This window comes from Elephas maximus, chromosome 2 (assembly GCF_024166365.1).
Source record: "Elephas maximus indicus isolate mEleMax1 chromosome 2, mEleMax1 primary haplotype, whole genome shotgun sequence".
Classification (NCBI taxonomy): domain Eukaryota; kingdom Metazoa; phylum Chordata; class Mammalia; order Proboscidea; family Elephantidae; genus Elephas; species Elephas maximus.
The window spans coordinates 12,934,518-12,948,017 of NC_064820.1; the positions used below are offsets into that span (position 1 = coordinate 12,934,518).

The window sequence follows — 13,500 nt, forward strand, 5'->3', positions numbered from 1 at the left end:
TTCTGATATTTCTGTTATAGCAGCACTAGATAACTGAGACATGTGTATTTTTTTGTTATTTCTAAAAAGCATTCATTTAAAATATTATGAAGGTGCTATGCTACTGGTTTACTGGGTTATGCTTTTAAGTTTTTCTTCTTACTATCCACTGTCATGCTTTTATCCATTTTGTTGAAGGTACATTCAGAGAATTCCACTGGTAACTTAAAAATTGTGCCCCAAGTGGTACAAATAGTTAATGCACCCTGCTGCTAACCAAAAGGTTGGAGGTTTGAGTTTACCCAGAGGTGCCTTGGAAGAAAGGCCTGCCAATCTAGTTCCAAAAAATTGGTCAAGTCTTACTTCCACAATTTCTGCATTTCTCCCCACAAGCCTGAGGGGGTGGCAGTATTTGTCCAAGGCCCACAGCAAACAAAAGTTCACAAGCAAACACAGGCTTGACCCAGCAAATCCTTGAGACCGATTTGGGGTCTCGGTGCATGCCAAGTGGGTGACCTCACAAAGCTCCTACCCCAGAGGTGTCCAGGAGGCAGCTGCACACCTCCTCCTGGTGGCTGGGTTGTGCTGACCACTGCAGTGTAGCCTAGTCCAGACTCCACTGGTCTCGTTCCTGCAGCTGAAACCTACGATAATCGTAATAACAGTGAGGGTGATAAAGGCGTTTGTTTTGTGCCCATCATGTGCCAGGCACTCGGCTAAATATCGCTGAAGTAGGATCTTGTAGTTTTTGCCTTCACGTCAGGAACGGGGAGAGTAAGGCTCCAAGAGGTCAGGTTATAAATCAGAAGGGGCTTGAGCTGGGTGTTGAGTCTATCTCACTCCACTACCTGACTCATGGCAACCCCATGCAAAATGGGAAGAAACGGTGCCCAGTCCTACACCATCCCCATGATCAGACCTTGTGAACCACGGGGTTTTCATTGGCTGATTTTAAGAAGTCAATTGCCAGGCCTTTCTTCCTACTCACTATGTCTAGGTCATTAATATTACCTTTACTAGTAGTTTCTTGAGGACAAGAATCCCTAATTTACAGCGTAACTCAGGTACTAGGGCTGTATTGTAGTCAGCACGGCCTTTGTTCTTTAGAGTGTTTGTATTTTCTAAGATGATTTTGACAAGGTTAGCGAGCAACAGGAAGATGACCGGGAAACTTGGGACAGCTGTTCCTTTTGTCTTCCATTAGCATTTGAAAAATGTCTCTTTGGAGCTGTGTTCATTAAGATTTTAATTTTGCAGTGTGTTCCTTTTTAAGTGACATGCAATTAATTAAGGTTTAATGTGTCATCTATTTTTTGCAATGACATTTTTAATGTTCCCTTTTCATTTTAGTCAGTTTATAAATGATACTTCAGGTAATGAGTTCCGTCTTGATTTCCAGCTCTAAATAATTACCACTCTTCTAATACGCCGATTCTTTAACGTGTCACCGAATTTGGACCGTGACCAGGAGAGCTCAGGTGGGCTGTGGGGCACTGTGGGCCAGAAGGTGGCTGAGCTCCCTGCGTCTCCCGGTTCAGCACATATTGATCAGGCGCTGCATGTCAGACACTGTGTGGGAGGGAAGGGAAGAGGCCTCAGTCGGGCCCGGTCCCCTGGGAGCCATGCAGGAGATAATTGCCCTAGTTCTTCTCGTTGCTTTGCCAGTGCAAACACGCCTAACGGGACTTGGAATCCAGAATGATTTTAACTGCATGCGGGGCTGTGATTGGACCAAGATTAACTGAACAGCAATTCCTTGTTAATTTCTGTACTACCTATTGCCATCACACTGACTGCGACCCATGGCGACCCCATGTGTTACAGAGTAGAACTGCTCCGTAGGGTTTTCTCAGCCGTAATCTTAATGAAGACGGGTCCCAGGGTGGTACAAACAGTTAAGTGCTTGAATATTAGCCAAAAGGCTGGTGGTTCGAACCCAACCAGAGGCGTCTCAGAAGACAGGGCTGACAGTCTGTGCCTGAAAGGTCACAGCCTTGAAAACCCTATGGAGCAATTCTATTCTGCACACACGTGGTTGCCATGAGTTGGAAGCCACTCGACAACAACTAACAACAAGAATCTTAGTGGAAGCAGATCGCCAGGCCTTTCTTCCAGATTCCGCTGAGTGGGTTCCAACTGCCAATCTTCAGATTAGCAGCTGAGCGCAAGCCATTTTCACCATCCAGGGATCTCCATTTCTATACTACCGAGCTAAAGTTTTTGCAGATCCCACCGAGTGGAGATGAAGTTTAACTTTGTGATATTTGGGGGACAGTGGGAGGCACAGGGGAGATTTATTAAGGAAGGGACTAGTGTAAGACTTTGATGAAGAGGCCCACTCAGTGCCCTGGGCGGAGGGTCAGAGATCTGGGTCTGAGGCCAGCTCTCTTGTTTACCAGCCGGTCGACCCCAGGCATTTCCTTCGACCACTTTGGCCACCATCCATGCTGTGAGAAGCCTTTGTTAAATGCATGCCTCCTCCCAGCCAGGACTGTGTGTGCTGGAGAAGCCCACACCCTGGTAAAGACGACAGACCTCACCCAACTAAGCACCCTTATGAGAAGAAGGAAGGGAAGGACCACACGTTTCCTGCAAGATGGGAACCACTGATGTCCTCACAGAATATCTGAGGAAAACATGGGAGGATGAATGGGACACAAAGTGCCTTGCAAGTGACTGTTACTGTTATCTTTAGAACATTCTAGTAGCATCCTCCTAGTGCTCATAAAGTACCTTGGTTGTCTAGGTCATCTCTCCATCACTGAGAATCAATGGAACCATTTCTTTAAAAAAAAAAAATTCTTTGACCCCTGAAACTGTTACCCTGAGATAATCTTTAAACCTTAAGCCAAAAATATCCCCTGAAATCATCTGAAAACCAAACAATAGTTTACCTAGTAAAGAATGTCTGCCTTGAGCCTTGTGCTCTTTTAAGAACTATATACCTGGGATCAAGTTGATAACAGCAACTTGAAAGATTAGATAGGAAACTTAGGGGGCAGTGAGTTTATGTTAATGTTGTTAGGTGCCGTTGAGTCCATGCCAACTCATAGCAACCCTATGTACAACAGAATGAAACATTGTGCCCGGTCCTGTGCCATCCTCACAATCGTTGTTATATTTGAGCCCAGTGTTGCAGCCACTGTGTCAATCCATCTCGTTGAAAGTCTTCCTCTTTTTTGATGACCCTGTACTTTACCAAGCTTGATGCCCTTCTCCAGGGACTGATCCCTCCTGATAACACATCCAAATTATGTGAGACAAAGTCTTGCTGTCCTTGCTTCTAAGGAGCATTCTGGCTGTACTTCTTCCAAGTCAGATTTATTCATTCTTCTGGCAGGCCATGGTATATGCAGTGTTCTTCGCCACAGCATGTTAATGGAGGAGGACAGCTCAGAATAGGAGGGGAGAACGGTTGCACGACTCAAAGAATGTCATCAATGTCGCTGAATTGTAGGGGTAGAAACTGTTGACTTGGTGTATGTTTACTGTGGGTATTTTCAACAACAACAGAATAAAATAAAATATTTTAAAAATTCTCTGATTCAGGTGCTGAATTCAGGAAGGTTTTCCTTTCCTTTATTTGTTTTAATCTAGGAAAGATAAACCATAAAAAGAGCACTGAGAGTGGTTTCATTATAACAGTAACACATTAGGGGACAGTCAGAGCAGGAACAGATAGCTCTAGGGTGGAGTCTGTTACTAGGTTGTGGAGGTTTTGCTATTGTTCCAGCCCATGCCTTTAGTTCTCTGCCTGTTGAAAGGACAGGTCTTATTGCCCCCACCCATGCTCGTTTGTGTTTTCTCTGTGTAGGGGCAGATGTCCATGCTCGAGACCCCCGCCGCGGGCTGTCGTCGCAGGAGTGGGCGGCTTACACCGGACGCACGGAGGCGGTTCGCCTAATCCAGAGGCTGCTGGAACGCCCCTGCCCCGAGCAGTTTTCGGAAAAGTACAAGCCGGAGTTACAGCTGGCCCCGGAGGCCGTTCCGAAGCCCTCGGGCTCCAAAAACTGCTTGCAGAGGCTCGCCGAGTTCCTGCGGTCCGCTATGACCTCCCGCTCCAGCCAGGGCCTAGAGGATGGGGGCGCCCTGGACCACATGGTGAAGATGACCACAAGCCTCTACAGCCCGGCGGTGGCAGTCGTCTGTCAGACCGTGTGCCCCGAGGAACCCCCCTGCGTGGGGAAAAGGCGGCTGGCGGTGCAGGAAATCTTGGCAGCTCGGGGGGACCGGGACGCCCATGTCCAGGACAGAGACAAGGTGGAGGACCCAGAGCAACAATGCCGGACCTCTCAGGCCGGGGAAGTCTCCAGCGAGGGGTCCCCGAGAGCCTGCCCGCCGCCGCCCCCCCTGCCGAGTGTCCAGGTGACCGCTGCCCCGCGGAGGGCCAGCCTCCTGCCCCTGCAGCTGCTGAGGCGGAGCAGCGTACGGCCGGGCGTGGTCATCCCCAGGGTCCGCATCAGCAAGGCGCCGGCGCCCACCTTCCAGCCTGAGCGGGCGGGGGCCAAGAGCAGCACCAAGGACAGCGCCCACCTGCAGATCCCCAAGTGGCGCTACAAGGAGGCCAAGGAGGAGAAGAGGAGGGCGGAGGAGGCGGAGAGGCAGCGCGCAGCGGAGGCACAGAAGGAGCGGCGGGCGTCTCGCTGGAGGAAAAGGACGTGAGGGGGTCAGCACGAGGAAGGGGCGGCCGGACGCAAAGTCGCAGCCGGGACGGGTGGGGGCCACCGTCCGGACACCGCAGAGGCGGCGGTCAGAGACTGCGCGGTCTGCGCGGAGAAGGGGCACATCTCTCCTGCCTGGGCGCCCAGCTCTGCGCTCACCCTCGTGTTCACCGTCTGCTTCCTTCCTGGGGACCCCCAAAGTGATCCTTGCTGCTTTGTTCCAGCCGCACCCCAGAGTGAATTGGGGTTCCCACCAATTGATTTGCCTAAAACCAGTTCACCTAGCCATCAACACACCTAGTGGCCAGTTTGCCGAAAAGTCTACCTGTTTTAGAACCTCAACTGAATTTTTTTGGCCAACTTGTCAAAGGGCACTTTCTGTCCAATTTTGTATTTTTAATGATTATTTATCAAATTTGCAGCACTTTAGGAATGACGGGGCTCTTTGTAGATAAGGCAAGTTGAGTACAGGTATTTGAAGAACGTTTGTTGAAAATGCTGTCTCTAGCAATAAATATTTATGATATCTGTGTCATTTCATACAGACTGCGTGGAACTCTCCTCTGTTTTGCTGTGTTTTTGCTTTTGCCCTCCCTTCTCAGGGTGGGTGCTGTGGAGCTGCGTGGTCACAGTAACTCTATTAAGATACAGGTGCCATTTCTCTCTGACGGAGGCGTGGACTTTTACAGCAAAGTAATCACGTGAGACAGAGGGACCCACGTCATTGTACCTTGCTTTTTAGGCTCTATTTATACATTGGAAACCCTGATGGCACAGTGGTCAAGAGATATGTCTGCTAACCAGAAGGTTGGTAGTTTGAATCCGCCAGGCACCCCTTGGAAACTCTAAAACAGTTCTACTCTGTCCTATAGGGTCAGAATCGACTGGACAGCAATGGGTATTCATACATTATTATTCTATCCTTAATAAGGAAGAAAAGCATACATATGTTGTCAGATTATGTTAAATAAGTCAATTATAAAACAGTGCATAGATAAACATGTATTTATTGCTAGAACTCGGCCCATTAAGCAAGGAACATTTGACCAACGTGATACAGAGTTCTTAAAACATGAAAAATAGATGTAATAGAGAAAAACTTATCATTTGATAAGATGGGCCAAATTTCATAACTGATTACTAGAAGTACAAAATTAAGTCATTTGTGCTCTTAGGCAAATTGAATTCAGATATCCTTAAAATGTAAAAGAGATTTAAATAAAAAGTAAGAAACCCGGAATATTTCAAAACTACTGAAATAGGAGGGGTAGTTTTTGAAGGATCAGGTTATTAGAATTGAGTATTAAGTGACCTCGTTTTAGGCAAATTCTCTGGGAGTGGGCTGGACAGCCCCCCTCCTCCTAACTCTGTTCTAAAGATCCCCTGGTGTGCATTTATTTTTATTTTCTCTTTGATGACGCCCCTGGCGCTCAGCTCCTCCTCAGGCCGACTATACAATTTCCAAGATGGGGCCCTTGGCAAAGTGTGTATATGATTTGCCCTGGGGAACCAAGCTCTCCATGGACTTTTCTGCCCCCACCTTTACCCCCAGCAGTGAGGAATGGTGATGAATCTGCCTGTCTGTCTGGGCTGTGCCTATCATGTCTGCACTTTATTTAAATGCTCTCCTATCTTGGAAGCATAGATTTACAATAGCACAGACTGACTGGGAAGTCTTTACTCTAACCCTGGATGTTCCGGACAAATCGCATTCCCTGCTAGGTTGTGGTGTGCAGGAGAAGGAGCAGGGCACTGACTCCTATTCCCTCCCACTTGGCACCTTCAGGGCACTGTTCAGTCAGGGGTCTCATAAGCGCCTCTCCAAAAGCAGGTGAAACAGGACATCAAGCTGCACCCAGCAGACGGGAGCCTGGCGTGGTAATGGTACAGCTTTTAAATCAGATTCTAGTGAGTTCCTGCTTCACTCCAGAAAGGCACCAAGCTGAAGGCCTGGGAACCATTGGTACTAGCTGGCAATGAGAAACTTGTGCCCAGGAGCTGGGATTGGCTCGAATGAAGCAATCTGCGGGTGATGAAGGCTGTGACAGACCTTGGTTACCTTTGCAGGTTGTCTTTTCTGCCCCCTGCGGTGTGACATCTTTCGACCACACACACACAAGTCACAGCATCATCTACCTTGCTGCTGGCTTTGCCCTCACCTCTGACAGCCACAGAGCCAGCCAGACAGTGCCAAATGGCTGCTGGCCCAGGGATTCTCAACTCTGGCAGCCCCTGAGGATCACCTGGGAACTCTTCATCGACGCCACCCCCCTGCACCACTGCAGAGATGCCCATTGGGTTGGTCTGGGGAGCTGTACCCCAAGATTTTTGTAAAAACTCCCCAGGGGATTGTGCTGTGCAGCCTGCATTGAGGGCTCCAGCTATCACACATCGGGAGTGTGAGGGCCCCAGTACTCCTTAGGCGAGTCTTGCAAGATGCAAACGTGGAGCCTACCAGCTGCCACCAAGGGCTTCACCTGCGTAAGAATGTCTAATTGTCCCTGGTAGAGCAAGTGTGAGGCAGGTTCTGCTCTCAGCGGGTTGATAAATGCTCCTGCCCGTTTCCACCATGGAAACCTGTATTGAGAGTAGTACGGGGTCCCCCTTACCCCAAGTCTTAGGTCTCCAGTTGCTTACCTGTCACGAACTTATATTTCTGGTCAACCCTGCCCTCAGCCCTCTACCTCAGCACCACCCATTTTCAGAGTCTTCAGTTATGAGTAGGGTACAAGTGATGTGGCACAATGTCCTGGAGATTTCCTTCAGGCCCTGGGCTGTTCTGAAGTGGATGAGTTGAGCCCTAACCCACGGGTGCTCCAGCCTCCCCTGGTGCCCAGGGCACATTGGGGCCATGTCTGTGTGTCTAACAATGTGCCAGGAGACACACACATTTACAAAAGCTTGCAGAGCCAGCAAGAGTGGGTCAGGCTGTGATTTCTTTGGCAAACTGGAAGGTGAGTTTGCTGCTTTCCCTGTTGAGTGGAAACTGATGGTGTTTGGCTGGGGTTAGCAAATGCCAAGGAGAAGAACAAGTCCTGGGTCCAGCGAAAGTGCAGAAGGATGGGGATGTCCCTCTTCTTGGAGGGCTTTTGTGTGAGGAGAATCTGATTGAGAAAACCTGCAAGATACAAGTGAAGGTTGTTCCCAATTTGGGTGCAATCTCTTACCCAGCCCCTCCCGCCATGATTTAATGGCCTGCCTGCCCACAGGGAAGCCCTTCGCCCTTCTCATGGTCTCCCGAGGGGTCCAGGCTGCTCTGCAGCTCTGCTCACACCCAGCTAGCACAGCGGTTCTCATTTCTGCTGGGGTAAGCAGATTTGCTAGCAGAGGAGTTTTCCAAGGCAAGGGAAGCGTCCGCCAACTTTCTTCCCTTGTTTGAGGCAGGGGGAGGGGAAGAGGCTTTTGAGTTTGTTTTCTGTTCTCTTTGGAGGAGGCAGCAGGAGGAGGGCAAGGTAGGTCCCTTGCCCAGACTCCAGGAGGGAAGTCAGGTGTTTTCTGCAGGGCAGTCATCTGGGGTTGCCCTCCCTGCAGGCTGGAGGCTCTGCACAGGAGGACGTGGGCAGGCGCACGTGCTTATCTGAAATGATGGTGTCAGCCCAAGAGTGAGGGGAGACAGAGGCAGCAGAGCGGAAGGTGCTCTTGTCGTTGTCCTCCTCTCTGGGAGAAGGGACAAACTGAGCACCTTGAGAAGAAGCCTGGGATTAGAGTCAAGGTGATCTGACGGCGTCGGTCTGTTCTTGAGCAACAGTATTATGCTACTATTTTTGGGCAAATGGTCCATTAGAGAAGATGGGCCATCTGGTCCCTGAGGTGGAAACACCTTCTGGTCTCCCTGATGCTCCAGGTCGCCGCCCTTTGAGACGGTTTTTGTTTTTGTTGCTTTGGACGACTGTACTTATTAACCGAGTGATCAACCCCTCCTTCCAACTCTCTCCACTCTGTCAGTCGTGGAAGGACAGGGGCCATCTCTCCAGTCAGCAGCCACCGCAGGGTCCTCTCCAGCTTCATCACCACGTTTGCCACTTGCCGGCCCCTTGGCTGCCTCTCTTCTCTCTCCCTGCCTTTCCTTCCTCTTCCTGTTCTCTTCTCCGGCTTTGGCTAAGTCCCTTGCTCATTCCTGGTGCCCCTCCTCTGAGATGGAAAGAGGGCAGAGAATGCAGAGGACCAGGCAAGACAGCACAGTATCCCTGCTGAATCCCCACCTCCTCAGCTGCAAATGTCCGGGGGCCAGTGGGCCTCTGTGGTGGGGTGGAGGCTGGCTCAGCTCCCGCTCCCTCCTTTTCGGGAATGGAGGCCTGTTTGCTGCAGACACGGGACAGTCCAGAATGGAAGTGGGGTGGGGTGGTGGGTCGGCCTGCACTTTTGGTATCTACCAACTCTAAATAATGTGTTTCAAGTTGACGGGTACCTTCTCAGGGATTTATATAGAAATATAGTTACAGGAAAAGTTGATGCATATTTTAATATTTTTTAGTGGTTGAGTGAATTATGATTAAACTGGATTAAGGAATCGAAGAGATACCTCGAGACAATTTTCCATGCTGCTGTTTTATGAAAAGATTCTTGGGAATCGTCCCTCAGTTGAGGTTTCCTTGGCTATTGGAAACCCCAGTTTGTGGCAGCCAAAAGGGCTTTGGGATGTGTGTGAAGTGCTTCACAGTTGCTTCTTATAGATACGAATCCTTGCATTTAAAAACAATCATCCTCCACGTCAGTAGAGACGGCTGTTGGATAACATAGATGGGCTGGCCAGCCATCACTTTGCCCTCCAGAGCTGGTTGCTCACGTACCGGTATTGGGCTATGTCATGTGAGGAAGAAGTTTCTCTATTTGCTTTTGTGAATAAGGAGTCCCTGGGTGGTACAAATAGTTAAGCACTCAGCTGCTCACCAGAAGGTTGGCAGTTCAAGTCCATCTAGAGGCACCTTGGAAGAAAAGCCTGGCGATCTACTTCCAAAAACTCAGCCATTGAAAACTCTGTGGAGCACAGCTCTACCTGAGACTCCTAGGGTCACCATGAATTGGAGTTGACTCAAATCAACTGGTTTTATGTGAATAAAGTGTTCTACAGTCAGCTCAGCACTACACTCACCGCTGGGAAGGTGGAGCGAGAGGCTCAGAGAAATCCACCTGGAGCCACCGTGGGGTTCAGTGCTCTGTCTGTGTCATTGGCTTCTCCAGAGAAACACACCACCCAGCATTATGAATCTTTTTTCTGTCTGATCTGCCGCTCCTCTCAACAGGCTCCTGGCAGCCCCAGATACCTCAGAAAGCTGAAGATGAGAAATTTCAATGCCTTTATCATCTCAGCTTTGGGCATCCCCATTTTGTGAAGAGAGATTTCATGCGATCAGTTGGAAAATGGAATTGGTGGATGCGTGTCTGCCCATGGGTGTCCGCTTCTCCCAAGTCAAGCATTCCAATAGAGACAAGGCTGCTGTCAGTAAAGCTAAACCCCAGGATGTGAGGCTGGGCTCCGGTCTTAAATGTATGCAGAGCAGTGGGAAGAACGTGGGTACCAGGTTATTAGGAAGGAAAGCCTCCCAGAGAAGTAAATGAATTCACCAAAACACAGAAATGAGTACGATTTGCCGGCAAGAGCCCCCTACTGTCTGCCTGCCCCTTGCCCAGCTATACTTCGTCATTGACTTTGGGGCCTCGGTTTGTGCTGCGAAACAAGCCATGGTCTTGATGCCAGCCTAGTGCTGTCCTTTCCCCAGTTCACCTGGAGACTCACGCTAGCCCGCTTTCTCTTCTCGTACGGTACAGTCGCTCCCCGCAGTGCTCAGATTAATCGGGAACTGTTGTAAATGCCTCGTCACAAGTGGCTCTTTTATGTGAGAAAGTTCTTGCCCTTGTTCTCTGTTTCAGTATTTGGGGGAATTCTAATGCTCGATCAAAGGGTTCACTTGGGACCCTTGCCTCCTGGTGCAGGTAACCGTTTAGATACTCCACTCACGGAAGTTCACCAGGACTTGTGCAGGAGCCTGGCTTCCACCCTGGCAGGTGGTAGAGCTCCACAGTCTTCAGGCAAGGAATGTGGAGCACCACAGTCTTCAGGCAAGGAAGGTGGAGCACCGCAGTCTTCAGGCAAGGAAGGTGGAGCACCGCAGTCTTCAGGCAAGGAAGGTGGAGCACCGCAGTCTTCAGGCAAGGAAGGTGGAGCACCGCAGTCTTCAGGCAAGGAAGGACAGATAGTTTCCTATAAAAAGACAAAGTCACGTTTATGACAGCAACCAGAACTAGGCAAATAATCCTAGCAACGGGAGTGCTGTTAGCCACAAAGAGCCTCCAAGAACACATCTCTCCCTAGAACGCTGATTGCTGTCTCCATTTCACACCTTCGATGCATCCAGAACTTGCATCATACGTCAGTATAACTCTCGGGTCAGCTACTCACTTCTGTGCCCTTGAATTCATAGGCTTCTTCGTTAACATTTTAAATAAGTGGCTGAAAAATTCCTCTGGAGGTTGTTTTTTGGAAAGAAACTGAGGGGGAAAAAGAAAAGCCACATAACGGCGTGGATTGATTTAACTGACTTTCAAGTGACTCGGTTGCAACCAGGACTGTGTGCAGTATTTCCTCACTATGACCTCGCCCGAGGACACGCCTTTATGAGAGGTCAGCGCTGCTGTGGCCTGCTGGTCCCTCAGCAGGAGGCTGTCCCAGAGTGGACAGTGGATAATAAAGTGTGAGTGAACACAGGTGCCACACGGTTAGAAAGATATAGGGCTTTGTGCTCAGAGGTGACAACCGTGGCTCCACTGTGGCCCTCAGGGAATGTCAGATGTGACCTGCTTGATGATGAGTATTTAAATAGGATTGGACGACCTGAGGGCCCACCGGGAGCACTCCATCTAGGGTGACAACAGGTGAAGGGCTGGGGTTGTCCTAACCCAGGTGTTTTTATCCAAAGGCGATGTTGCCCCAGCCAGCTCTCTGCAGGCCGGCATCCTACAGAGAGGTCATCTCTGCCTTTGGCGAGTACACTCTGCATTGGCGAGGCCCCAACATGGAGAGAACTCTCCTTTTGGAGAACGCCACAAGGTGTGGGGTCCACGCACAAGGTGTGGGCGGAACTCCTTGACGTCTGGCACCAGCTTGTCACAGCCATAAAATCAGCACCTTACTCTGAGGAAGCTCTGGGAGTTTTCCAAGGCTAAGTATTAGACGCTTTACTTAAAGCGAATCCAGTTTCCTTTTTGAGAGAAATCGTTAGTCATAATGTGACATCTTCGTATTGTTTTTAAAGAAAATGGAGAAAGGAAACACAAATGAACCAGTCAACCCAGGGAGAGAGAGCAGTGACTGGTATGGACCTGCTGCTTTATGAAGTTTTGGGAGGTGGAATCGAGTTGTTTTGACACTGGTGTTTGAGTAGAAGTTCTAGGAGCTGTTTTAGAACCAGACAGTTTATGTATACACTTGATGAAATCAGCAAAAAAAAAAAAAAAAAAAAAAAACCAACCCAAACCAGTTGTCGTTGAGTTGATTTCATCTCATGGCGACCCCATGTGTGTCAGAGTAGAGCTGCTCCATAGGGTTTTCAATAGCTCATTTTCCGGAAGCAGATTGCCAGGCTTTTCTTCTGAGGCATCTCTAGGTGATTTGAACTGCCAGCCTTTCAGTTTGCAGCAAGTGCTTCACCGTTTGCACCACCCAGAGACTCCTTAAAAGGACATTATAGACCCGGAAACGTCATGAGCAAATGTTCCCCACTAGCCTTTGGGGCGTCCTAAGGAATGTGAACAGTACATCCCATTCAAATGGACATAACGGCTGATTGCACTGGAATTCCCTCATTCAATCTGTTGTTCTCGCCTGGCATTTCCTGGGTGCCCACAAACCCGTGTTTTTAACAACAGTGACTCTGTGACAGCCTCGGAGTTGAACAACCTGCTCAGGCAGCACCAGGTTTCAAGATAGGGGGTCCTGGCACAAGCTCTGTTTTCTGAATGTAATGCTATTTTCACAAATCCAGTAGGTTTTGGGGTATTTAAAAAAATGTTGAATATGGATATAATTGTGTAAATTTCATAGTATTTTTATTTTGAGGAGAGAGTTTTGTTACAGTTTATAAAAGATATTTTCCTATTTGGACCTCAGGGTTATTTGGGGACTTACAAATGAATGTGCCCCACAACAGCCTCAATTCTTGATATTCAAAAGGTTAATAATTTCAGTTACATAATCTGTGATGTGACTCGGCAGAAAGAATGTGTTTTTCTCCTTTGACGTCTAAGACATTCTGTATCTAACATTTAAAAAGCACAGGATAAAAAGATGTGGTAATGTAAACCTGTGGGGAAATTATGGCTACAGATTTAAAAATCGCTTGTGAAATAAACACATTATTATTGTACAATAGTGTGATATTTAAATAAACATAAATGTGTATAAATCAGAAAACTGTACAATGAAATAACCAGTCTTTTTATTGTTACTTGCTTATTTTAATTGAAATACAGCTGTACTTCATTTGACACACCTTCACAAAATCTTTCAGAGGTAACCCCAAAACCCCAAACCCATTGCCGTCGAGTCGATTCTGACTCATAGCAACCCTAGAGGACAGAGTAGAATTGCCCCATAGGGTTTCCAAGGAGCACCTGGCGGATTTGAACTGCTGACCTTTTGGTTAGCAGCCATAGCACTTAACCACGACGCCACCAGGGTTTCTTTCAAAGGTAGGCTTTTTTAATTAATGAATTATCCAAGAGTACTTTCTCATAATGAAAATCATCTCTGGATAAGCTCCATCTTCTCAGAAGTCGCCCCTGGCGGACAGACATCCTTTCGGGCATTTTCCATGCATTCACTTATGCAAAACTACATATGCAAAAGCCATCACGCAGTTTT

The 13,500-nt window shown here is 48.5% G+C and overlaps 1 protein-coding gene across 1 annotated transcript in view; it reads left to right on the forward strand.

Moving 5' to 3' along the window:
* Positions 1–13,274, forward strand: part of ANKRD33B (ankyrin repeat domain 33B) — a 105,729-nt gene extending 92,455 nt beyond the window's left edge. Inside the window, exon 4 of the mRNA XM_049861075.1 lies at positions 3,794–13,274. Within this exon, the coding sequence (XP_049717032.1) occupies positions 3,794–4,641 (848 nt within the window). The 3' untranslated portion in view covers positions 4,642–13,274. The remainder of the gene's footprint in view (positions 1–3,793) is intronic.
* Positions 13,275–13,500: the final 226 nt, after the last annotated feature.